Consider the following 11,848-nt stretch of genomic DNA (forward strand, 5'->3'; position numbering starts at 1 on the left):
ACAGCCCAGCAAGACATACCCCTCTGCAGCAGATTTATCAACGTTTTTCCTTAGCCATTCATCGAGTTCGTCACTGGATATTTCATATCTCTCACTACATTGATAAAATAAGACGTTAACAAAAATAATTACGATGATAGACCGTAGTATAGCTTTCGAGGTACTGTACCCGTCAAAGTATTGATCTTCTTCAGGAGGTGAATCCTCCACAACAACTTTTTTCTTTTTTTGTTGTGTTCTGGGTGGAAAAAAAAACAGTACCAATCAGAAATAAAAAATTAATTTTATCACAGAATTTTATCCAAAGAATTGCTTACTCTTTTGGAGTTGTTTTTGTTTCTTTCTTTTTCTTCTCCTTTTCTGCAGGCGATGATTCTTCGCTCCTATAAGTGAATAATAGACACTTCAGTTAATACACGAAATCTTTATAACGAAGCCAAAAGAAAGGAGTATTAATTTCAGGACATTACTCATCACTTGGTTCAGATTCAGATTCTGTATCAGAATCTGACTCGTCTTCCCTCTGCTTTCTTTTTCTTGAGTCCATTCTGGAAGGCAAACAATCGTCATTTAGAACATACTAAAAATACACCCAATTGGATTCACGAGATACACCCAACTAAATATACAATATACACCCAAAACAGCAAACGAAACACACCCTGCTTAATAAGCTACATACACCCAACGTGGACAAACAAAATACATCCAAACCGAAAAAGAAATTACACCCAAGTATGGTACTTACTTTTTCCCCTTTTTGCCGGGGTGTTTAATTCCCGAGTCCTCTGAGTCTTCTTGAGCCTCAGACTCAGAGGTAGAAGTGTCACTGTCAGTAGTTTCTGTCTCCGAAGACGATGTTGAGCTCGCCTTCCTTTTTTTGTTTTTTTTATTTCTTGTTTTTTTTGTTTTTTTTCTTTTTTTCTCATTTTTTCTCTTGTCTCTGCCAACTTCAGAATCCCCTAAAACATGAGATATTTTAGTTAGCACCATTCGGGTAAATAAAATACACCAACTTATTATGATTACTCACCAAAATTTCCTCTCTCTCTGCATTCATTCTTTCCACCAACTGCTCCTTAGTCCAGTTGGCAATCCATGGCTTTGGTGGTCTTTCAACCCTATTCTTGCCTTTGTTTTTTGAAAGGTGAAAGTAGATTATCATCAGGGCGAAGAGGCAGCCATTGATTGCCTTCTTCTTCTTCTCTTGATAGTCTGTTATGCCCTTGATCATGAAGGTCAAAACATGTCCCCCCCAGTTTCTCTCCTCTATGCCGTCCATCTTAAAAATTGGGACCAGGTGCACGGGCGATATTGTGTTTATCGTCGTTGGCAAAAGGAACGCCATCTGTATGTAGAGGATGAATATCCTCTTGAACATCAGGCGTTCCTCTTCGTTGCCAACGCCGATTTCCATCATTTCATCGGTAAGACTTTTGAGGGTCTTACCCTGGAATCTTCTATAAATTATTTTGTCATCATCAGAAAGTTTCTTATAGTCAACTTTCTCAGGAAATAGATCTCCTACAAAAAGGAAGACAACAAAGCATCCAAGTCGGTTCAAATACACCCAAGCATCAGGTTAATATACACCCAAGAAACAACTTAATATACATCTATAATTTTGAGCTAATTACCTGTTGCATTGATGCCAAGCGCATCACCTATTTTTTTTGGGGTTATATGGAAAGAACCATATCCTGTCTTCAGTTTGTTGTCCCCAAGTTTGAAGTTGTTTGCCAGCTCCCTTAAGAGTTGGTGATCCACCCTCAGTGGTGGGATGTGCATCAACCCACCGAATCCAAGATCCCTCACAATCGCCTTCTTCTCCTCAATCATGTTTCTGAACTTATCATTCAGGAGATGTGTGGCACATTTAAGGTCTTTAGTTTGGTTTCTTGCTGCCATTTTCTCTGAAACTAAAAATACACCCAAAGAGATCAGTAAGATACACCCATATATATATGACTCAGATACACCCATTGATAACAATTAAGATACATCCATTGATAACAGTAAGATACTCCCATATATATGAGTCAGATACACCCAAAGATATTCGCAAGATACACCCATTCATAACAGTGAGATACACCCATAGATATTATTCAGATACATCCATATAGATATCAGTCAGATATCACTCAACCATGCTTCAATATCAAGCCACATTTCAAGGTTAAGCAGTTTACACCCCCGAATCTACGGAATAAACCCCCAAAAATCAACAAAAATAGCAGGAGAACTTAGAATAACAATGTAGAATGACGTAGAACTTAGAAGAACGACGTATAACTTAGAACAGTGTAACAAAGAAGCAAGAGTAATAGTAAACCCTAGAAGAACGACGTAGAAGAAAAGTAAAATATACAGTATTTTAATGGACTTACGTTGAGTATTCTTGGTTTGTTTTTTCTTCAGATTCTTCACAGAGAGGTTGATGGTGTTTTGATGCAGTTTTCGAACTACGATTTCTATATTTTGAAACTTGATTTTCGCTCGAAAATGAGAGGGTTTCGTTGTTTTGAAAGCGCCTTGAGAAATGGAAGAAGTGGAAGAAGTGGAAGAGTCTGCCATACGTAACCGTTCGAATGTTGAGCGCGTGATTTTGACGCGCTATCTTATCTCTCTTCATGCGTGTGATTTCTGTTTGGGCTGGGCCAACTTGTTTACTTGTAGGCTTGTATGTGTAGCAGGCCCGATAAAATAAATAGAGTGATTGAAGGAATGAGAGAAATAGAGAAAGAAAGGGGAAGAATGGGAGAACTCTTCAATTTTGGAGGAAAAGATTTGATTTCAATTGCAATGAGAGATAACATATGACACATTTTTATTGTAAAATTAGTAAGGAGGAGGAAAGAATTCTTTAATTTTAGAGGGAAAGATTTAATTTCAATTATAATAAGAGAGTGATATGTAGTATATTTTGGTTGTAAAAATAGTAAGAAAGAGAGGAGAATTTCTTAATTTAAAAAAAAATTGATTTTAATTATAATTAAAAAATGATATGTAGTGTATTTTAGTTGTAAAATTAGAGATATAATATATAATAATAGTTAAATTTGCAATTAAAGATTTGCAATTAGAATAAAAAAACAGGAAGGTATTTGCGGTTGAAGTAAAAAAGTGGAAAACATTTCTAATTTAGATATAATAAAGAGATGTTATGTGACAATTTTTGGCTGCAAAATTAGATATATATAATGGATTTAAAAAATAAATTTAAATAGTAACTATTTGATTTGGTCCGTACAATTTTTTCCACGTGAAACGGTGAAAGAGACAGATAGCAGAGAAGAGAACATTCCACACAGAACAATCGTGGATCAAATTTGTCAAAGAAGCAGCAGCAGTTCTATCACTATCAACAGGAATGGAAGAAGGAGAAGAAGAAGAAGAAGAGAGCGAATCGGTAAGAGTAAAGGACATCCTTCTGAAGCGGAAGATCGGAAAAGGGTCGTTCTCGGCGGTGTGGAAGGCGGAGCACAGAGGCACCGGCGAAGAGGTGGCAGTGAAACAGGTCTTCCTTTCCAAACTCAGCCCTCGCCTTAAGTCATCGTTCCACTGCGAGCTCAATTTCTTGTCCTCCGTCAACCATCCCAACATCGTTCGCCTCCTTGATTTCTTCCAGGTTCTTCTTTTTTAATTTTAGCTTTTATTTTAATGCCCTTTTTCTTATTTTTTAAATTTAAGTGAAATATGTTGAGAAAACCAATTCTTTGTTGCATAATTGAAGGATCATTTTATTATTATTTTTATTATTTAAACTTTCGCTATTGCTGTTTTCTACTTTAGTATGATGGATGTGCGTACTTGGTGATGGAGTTCTGTGCTGGAGGAAACCTTGCTTCTTATATCCGATTCCATGGGAGAGTTCAACAACAAACTGCCAGAAGATTCATGCAGCAGCTTGGTAACTCTTTTACCTGCATTCTTTATTGAAGTATTCTTTTGGTGTTGGTGCTTGTTTTAGCCTTGCAAGTTTGCAACTAAGGAGTTTGTCTCAGTGTTTTGCAGGTTCTGGTATGAAAATATTACAAAGTCATGGTATCATTCATAGAGATTTGAAACCAGAGGTAAAGCTAAAATGAAAAATGTATGTGACATTGTTGCTACTTTGGTTTGAGATGCCTATTACTACATTAGCATTTATGTGAACTAAATACTTACTTCGAATGGTGGGATTGTGAGGGCCATTAGTATGTAGCTTGAATTGTTCATGAAAAAGATAATCTATTTGTAGCGAATATCACTTTGCTGGAAACAAATCTGTTTGCATTGATGGTGTTGTTGAATCAGAACATTTTGCTATCAAAACCCAGAGATGATGCGATTCTAAAGATTGCAGACTTTGGTCTCTCAAGGTAGTTATCAGTTTAGGGGAAATAAATATAAGTAGTTGCAATTTTTATTTTTATTTAGTTTCATGTTGTTACCCCAACTTCTTTGTCTTTCATAAAATATGAAGAACTGTACGTCCGGGCGAGTATGCGGAGACAGTCTGTGGTACGCCATTATACATGGCACCGGAAGTTCTTCAGTTCCAGAAATACGATAGCAAGGTATCACCAGCCGTCTTTGCTTTTAAGTATTAACATTGACATCTATAAATTGGGTTTAGTGAAATTTTGTTGTGTTATAGGCAGATATGTGGAGTATTGGGGTTATTCTTTTCGAGCTTCTAAACGGCTACCCTCCTTTTAATGGCAGAAATAATGTTCAGGTAAACATCATGACTTTGAACAAGAAATAAAAAGTTTCATTCTGCAATCATGGCTGATACAAGATGCTTATTTCAGCTGTTAAAGAATATCAGATCCTCTACCGGCTTGCCATTTTCTCAGATGATTCTTTTGGGATTGGATCCTGATTGTCTTGATGTTTGTTCAAAACTACTATGCTCAAATCCAGGTTATTGGCATCTCCTGTATTACTTATATTTTTCCTTCTGTTCAATCAATTAAGTTTGAAGAATTTAATTACTTCTCACTCCATTGTAGTGGATCGCCTATCTTTCGATGAATTTTATCAGCATAGGTTTCTACGTAGAAAAGTGATGGGAGCTTGATGGTAACCCACGATTAACTGTTCATAATTTCCACAAGATCAGCAATTCAGAACCCAAGATGGCAACTTCTTTACAAGTCCAACAAGGCAACAAGAACAATATCCGACGATCACATATGTAGGCATAAGATATTAACCAAAGTCGTTACTCTAATGAAGACATCTTCATGTGAAGAATATATTATAAACCATTAAATGGTTTAATATATTTAACTAAATATGTTTAATTGAATTATCCAACAATTCACAATATTATCACAAAGATGTCTTCATGAAAATAGTCAATTTAACCAATACTAAAATTCAACTGGTTCTAAAAATCTAGATAGATTTTTGTAATGGTCTTTTTTTTAGGCGATGCAAAATAAGTCCACTGCGATTTACAATGTGTCTCTCGTTATTGGCAAAAACATGAATGAAACGCTATCTTTTTCCTCACTTTGATTACACTATAATCCATTCAACAAAACAAAGCCTAATGATACAAATTACGGAATCAGTTTAACTATATTTTAGTTGTGTTTTCCACTCAAATGATATATATGCACGAGACAGAGACTTAGCTCTATGGTTCCTGGCTGAGGCACTGTGCAGCCTTATTCCAAATTTGACTCGCACATCATACTCTTCTGATGCAAGGTTCCCCCATCCATGTCCGATATGGCGATATGTTTTAATAGAATACACAATTTTATAAAGGATTATGTTGACACACCCCCACCCAACATTGTACATGTAAAGACAATTATTACAACACAAGCACAATATATACATGTGACCTGAGGATCAGAATCCAAAATAATGAATAACCCACAGCAGCATCGAACGAGATGGCATTCCATGATTCTGCCTGAGGATTCTTGTACTAAGGGATGCAAAACCACATGGTCCAACTCAGCGGTCTTCCCTTCGGACAGCATTTGGATCTGACATCATGTCCATCATCATTTTCTCTGGAGAATCTTCCCAATTCGCAAATGTTTTCAAGTCAACCTACAAAGTAGCATGAAACAACTGTTACATCTGTACCAAAATTGAACTTGGTTGCAACAAGTCAACAACAAAATAGGTCAAACTAGGATATACTTTTCGTCTTTGTTCATTGAAGAGTTCTTCTCTCCTTTTGTACGAGCTTTGCACTTCCTTTGCTACTTCCCCTCCAAGTCCCCAGACTTCCACTTCTGAAATCACAGCTTCAACGGCTAGGAAACCCTGAAACAATAACTAATCAACAGAAGCTCGGAAATACGAGACACAATTAACTTAAATTGGACAGCCATGAAGAATTCATAAGATGGTCATTCTCTTTTCGTTGAGGAAGACCAGAAGTTACTTTTTATGCAAGCATTACTCATTATAGGTTTACAAAATTAAGGCATAGAGATCTACTTGATCCGGAAAGAGAGAACCACTACAGTAGGTTTTGTCAATAGCATGGTGGCGAATGGTCACTTTGGAAAAATCTTCTTCAATAAATATTCTCTCATTTCCTGGAGTTCCACCAAATGCAACTCCCACTGGTTTTGGATGCGCTTGGTACACCCTACCAGTAGGATGCAAGTGGCTATAAACAAAATTCTTTTCCTTACCTGCCAACAACAGCGTTTATAATTGTTTCAGCGTTTCATCAAAACTGATCATATACCATGGAAGGGATGGGAAAAAGGCAGAAGAAAGGAATGTTAACACCTCTATGACATACCACTGGGTGGGAATGCATGAAACACAGGGCTTATTGAATATAAACATCCAGAAGCTCCATAGAAGATATCCTTATTTTCAAGACCTTGACTTGTTAGGGCACCTATAACCCACTTCCTATCAGTGGAACTTCCCTCACGAGCATTTCCTGAACTTGCGGCAATCAAAATTAGCAGTGGACCCTTGTAACCTTCTACATGAGACCAAAATCTATTGAGGCCTCGTCCATGAGTAGATGACCTATAACAAAGTAAACTTTTATCAATAGTTATTTTCTTTCTCCATCTTGTATCTTTCAAAATCATGATTATGAACAAGAACTCAATAGAAAGAAAATCACCGCAACACCAAAATGGGTGATTGGGGTTATGCTTTTCGAAAAATAAGAAGGGCCCAGAGACTAAAACACAGAACAGAAATATGAGACTGATTAAGGGTTAGCGATGCAAACCGATAAAGAAGGTTTTTATCCATTCCACTTCCACTGCATAAAAACACTCTTGAAATCTCATCATTTACTGTACTTTTTTGTGTGATATCAAATATTCCAATTGATCCTGCCATTCAGAATAGCAGCTTCTTATTAGTGCATCTTACAACACGTCAACACCTAAGAACTAGATGTAACATTTTTACCTTAAAAGGACTATTGGTAAAAAGATAGGTGCTATATTGCTACAATGGTTAACAATACAATAGCAAAAAATGTAATGTGCACACGCCAAAAACAAACTACCAAATCAACCACAATTTGTGTATAAATATATATATTATTTAACTAATTTTTAATGTGTATTTTATATTCTCTGATATATTTTTTTTAGGTGGCTGATTTAGTGGATGCTTTGCTTTTAATATTTTGAATCTTTGCCTAATTTCATCAAATCACAACTTACCCCTGCCATTTGTATTCTTGCATGAAAATACTGCCTTAAGCAATCTGGAAGACATGGCACCGTACTCATAACCCAAGTAACAAACTTCCCTGCAGGAAGTTCAACTCCCAAACTTGATACATCACAATCCCACACATTGAAGCCACCCTCAACTTTGCCACAAGATGTGATCGCTGACAACACCAAATGGCTAAGATCAGGTAACCTAACATTCCCTTTCCTTTCAGAATTTCCCAAATTTCTACAATCCCAAGACATAACCCAACACACGTAAAGAAGAAGAAGCACATCACTCGGAAGAAGGTGACCATTAATCTTGCATTCATCATCCTCAGACTCAAACACCAAATGCAGAGGCACATTCGCTTTCAAAGCCATTGCAGCAAACACTCTGAAAAGCATGTTGAGTGAAACAGCCGCAGAAACCCTAGCACAGCACTTATTGAAGCCATTAACGAACTGAAGCCAATCGATTCCACCTTTTCCGGGAACGAAAAATTGATCGACGATTGAGGAACCTAAGTGATCCAACAAAACCGGAAACGAAGCCGGGACGCTGTTGCCGGAGTAGGTTCGATCTTCGCGTGCGAAACCGAAGCATTGCTGAAAAGAACGTGCTTTGCAAGTTAGAAATCAAAGGAAGAGAAAGAGAAGAGTAAGAAGTGGTGTGTGTGAGAGAGTAGTTACCGCACCGGAAGATTTTCGAAGGGGACGGCATTAGTTTGGGGATTGGAGAGGTTGGAGAAGGCTTTGTGGAGGAGAGGGAGAGCACCGGTGGAGGCTGCGACGGATTCTGCCTCCCTTTGTTCGGCGGAAACCGCGGGCTCTGTAGACTGAGACGCTCCCATCGGCAGCGTAAAAGATCAGATTTAGTTTTTAGTTTAGTTTATTGTTTTCGCCAACTGAGAATGTGGCGGTGGCACCTGATCTTGCCAAAACGAGGAAAGTACGTGGCACGTTTATATTCTAGTTGCGTATAACTATTTACTTTCTCTAACGTTCTATAACTTAAAAATAAATAAATAAATCAATACACAAAGTAGTATCTGAACTAACACAGTTAATTGATGTTAGGGCATCTAGGTCAGTTTCACCAGTGGCGGAACCAGAAATTTCATAAGAGGGGGGCCAATTAAATATAAAATATAACAAAAAATTAACAAAATATGATTTGTAGCATATATATCAAAAAAGTAATTATATTATATAAAAGTCAATGTTCAACTACATACTTTAAGATTTTGATATTTTTAAACTTGCTCGACGATGCTTCATGGAACTAAAATCATCAATTATCATCTCTGAAGTGAATTTTGAAGCAATTTCCTTTTCAATATATACAATCATACAATCTGCTAAAAATTCATCTTCCATCTTGTTTCGAAGCCTTGTTTTAATAATCTTCATAGCTGAAAAGGCCCGTTCAGTTGTTGCTGTTGTCACAGGAAGAGTCAAAACAAGACGAATTAATCTATCAATTAAAGGATATATATTTGATTTTCCTGTCTCTGTCAATTTTTGACACAATTCAGCAAGAGTAGACAAATTCTGAAAATCTGGAGCTTTAACCACATCAAGTTCATAATGTTGTAACTCATAATCCAATTGAATCTTTTCTTGCTCAGAAAAATCTAAAGAATAGAAATTCTTTACAAGATTGCATATGTTGCAAACACTGAATAACTTGAAAACATCTTTAGGATCTAGAGATGTACTCAGTATGAGGAGCTCGGTTGCTTGCTCACTAAATGAGTGAATTGTTTTCATCTTTGACATTTTTAACTTAACTTGAACTATCTAACAAAAAAAACAAAAATAATTGCATATATATTATTTTCTTAAAAAAAAAATATTAAACCTATTGAGCAATAACAAATAATTTTAGAAACACAAATATATAATAACCAAAAATAAAGTTATTGATTTACCTGATTATTTTTTGTTCCAAGTCTCACAAAAAAATAATTCTATTGAGTTTTGTCCTCACTTCAATCTTTGAACACTGTCCATTATAAAAAAAAATAAATTAATTATTTTAAATAAATAATGTAAATAATACTTGACATTGTCATTAACTTAAAAAAAATTGAAATATACCTCTTTGAATCTTTGTTGTGCATTCAATGGTTAATATTTTGTTGTTCACTTCTCTTCAATGGTTTTTCTTCATATGTCTTGTTTTGGTATGGAAAGAAAATTAGAATGAGAAGAGTAGAAGACCAAAAGTTTGGGAATCACTAAAAGAGAGAGAAAAGTGACGCTATGCCTATGATAGTTTGAAATAAATATTTGAAAAATGTACTAGGGTTACTTTAATTAATAGTATGGGCTTGGGCTAGTATAATAGAACCATTTTTATTAATTATTAGAATGAGCTATTTGTTAACAAGAACAACAATAATTCAAATATCCAATACATAGTGCAGTTTTTAGTTATTTTAATTTATAAAATTTTGTAACTTATATTTTTTTAATATTATATATAAAAATAAATTTAATATTATTAATTATTACTATTTACTATTTTTTTTAAAAAAATTTGGGGGGGACCATGGCCACCTTAGGTCCCCCGTGGATCCGCCACTGCTCAAAACAGCCCCACCCGTTTCTCCCCAACCATAACTTGTCCCCTCTCCTCGCATCGCACGTCACAACACGCGCACCAACCGTAAAGCACGCTCTATTCTTCTTGAATTCCGTGCCATCTCCACTGCTTGAGTTGAGGCAGTTATAATCCGCCTCCACCCAACGACCAACAGCTGGGTCAAGAACTTCGCCCCAAATATCTGGCAGCTGGCGTCCCCGTCCGCCCATGACGTAGATCTTGCCGTCCGCGACAGCGGTAGATGCACTGACGCGAGGGATGAGCATGCTAGGGCCTTGTCGCCAGCGGTTAATGCGGCAGTCGAGGATCCACACTTGCTGGGAAAGTATGCCGCCGATAACGTAGATGTGGTGGCCTAGGATGGCATAGGCGGCTTGATATGTTGGCGAAGGAAGCGGTGGAATGGGAAAGGGCATTAGTTTTGTGCATGGTGATGGAGGAGAGGCTAGGGAGAACGCCCACCATTGCGAAGGGAGGCCGCAGTTTGGGTGGAGATGGAGGTAGAGGAAGGGTTGCTTGCCATGAAAGGCAGAGTGGGCATTATAGAATATAGGAGAAGCCAGGAGGGAGCGTATGGGTCCCGAAACTTGGGAAAGTGCTTTGTAATGGCGGCGTGGCACGCGTGCTAAGCAGCTCACTGCGACTTCGTTCGGGAGCGCTGGGATTAGTTGCTTCTCTTGTTCTTGCGGTGGTTTAGGGTTACCTCTGGTGGCCGCCGCCGATGCAGACGAGGACAAACAAGACATCATGCTTATGACTTTTAAGTTTCAATATTCCACTAATGAAATAATAAGATAAGTATCAATCTACACGGATTTGTTAAAATATAATTCAATCTACGTGATTTCTTAAAGATAAAAAAATATTAAACCTATTGAGCAATAACAAATAATTTTAGAAACACAAATATATAATAACCAAAAATAAAGTTATTGATTTACCTGATTATTTTTTGTTCCAAGTCTCACAAAAAAATAATTCTATTGAGTTTTGTCCTCACTTCAATCTTTGAACACTGTCCATTATAAAAATAAATAAATTAATTATTTTAAATAAATAATGTAAATAATACTTGACATTGTCATTAACTTAAAAAAAATTGAAATATACCTCTTTGAATCTTTGTTGTGCATTCAATGGTTAATATTTTGTTGTTCACTTCTCTTCAATGGTTTTTCTTCATATGTCTTGTTTTGGTATGAAAAGAAAATTAAAATGAGAAGAGTAGAAGACCAAAAGTTTGGAAACCACTAAAAGAGAGAGAAAAGTGGCGCTGATGCCTCTAATGGCTTGAAACAAATATTTGAAAAATGTACTAGTGTTACTTTAATTAATAGTATGGGCTTGGGCTAGTATAATAGAACCATTTTTATTAATTATTAGAATGGGCTATTTGTTAACAAGAGCAACAATAATTCAAATATCTAATACATAATGCAGTTTTTAGTTTTTTTAATTTATAAAATTTTGTAACTTATATTTTTTTTAATATTATATATAAAAAAATTTAATATTATTAATTATTACTATTTACTATTTTTTTTAAAAAAATTTGGGGGGGACCATGGCCACCTTAGGT

General features: G+C 36.2%; 2 protein-coding genes across 3 annotated transcripts; one reads left to right on the top strand and one right to left on the bottom strand.

Moving 5' to 3' along the window:
• The first annotated feature begins 3,270 nt into the window (after positions 1 to 3,270).
• LOC107470368 (serine/threonine-protein kinase ATG1t) lies at positions 3,271 to 5,302 on the top strand. 2 transcript variants are annotated; one of them, XM_016089765.3, is made up of 8 exons: positions 3,271 to 3,631; positions 3,796 to 3,913; positions 4,018 to 4,076; positions 4,300 to 4,364; positions 4,469 to 4,562; positions 4,643 to 4,723; positions 4,800 to 4,911; positions 5,033 to 5,302. In XM_016089765.3, exons 1-8 carry the CDS (start codon positions 3,374 to 3,376, stop codon positions 5,035 to 5,037), a joined length of 792 nt encoding a protein of 263 aa, XP_015945251.1. In that variant the 5' UTR covers positions 3,271 to 3,373; the 3' UTR covers positions 5,038 to 5,302. The 2 variants fall into 2 exon arrangements, with proteins under 2 accessions (XP_015945251.1, XP_015945250.1); XM_016089764.3 differs by having other exon boundaries at positions 3,273 to 3,631; positions 5,001 to 5,302.
• A 253-nt stretch (positions 5,303 to 5,555) lies between these two features.
• On the bottom strand, positions 5,556 to 8,620 carry LOC107470369 (uncharacterized). Its single transcript, XM_016089766.3, is given in 8 exon segments — positions 5,556 to 6,060; positions 6,154 to 6,279; positions 6,457 to 6,656; positions 6,770 to 7,008; positions 7,220 to 7,305; positions 7,308 to 7,325; positions 7,665 to 8,267; positions 8,357 to 8,620. Coding segments are annotated over 8 exon segments (1,527 nt in total). The 5' UTR covers positions 8,513 to 8,620; the 3' UTR covers positions 5,556 to 5,961.
• Between the last annotated feature and the right edge of the window lie 3,228 nt (positions 8,621 to 11,848).

Source organism: Arachis duranensis, chromosome 10, assembly GCF_000817695.3.
Source record: "Arachis duranensis cultivar V14167 chromosome 10, aradu.V14167.gnm2.J7QH, whole genome shotgun sequence".
Classification (NCBI taxonomy): Eukaryota; Viridiplantae; Streptophyta; class Magnoliopsida; order Fabales; family Fabaceae; genus Arachis; species Arachis duranensis.

Coding starts and splice junctions, on each gene's coding strand:
- LOC107470368 (XM_016089764.3), top strand. CDS start 3,374: ATGGAAGAAGGAGAAGAAGAAGAAGAAGAGAGCGAATCGGTAAGAGTA. Junction 3,632..3,795: donor GCCTCCTTGATTTCTTCCAG/GTTCTTCTTTTT, acceptor TTTCTACTTTAG/TATGATGGATGTGCGTACTT. Junction 4,563..4,642: donor TCCAGAAATACGATAGCAAG/GTATCACCAGCC, acceptor GTTGTGTTATAG/GCAGATATGTGGAGTATTGG.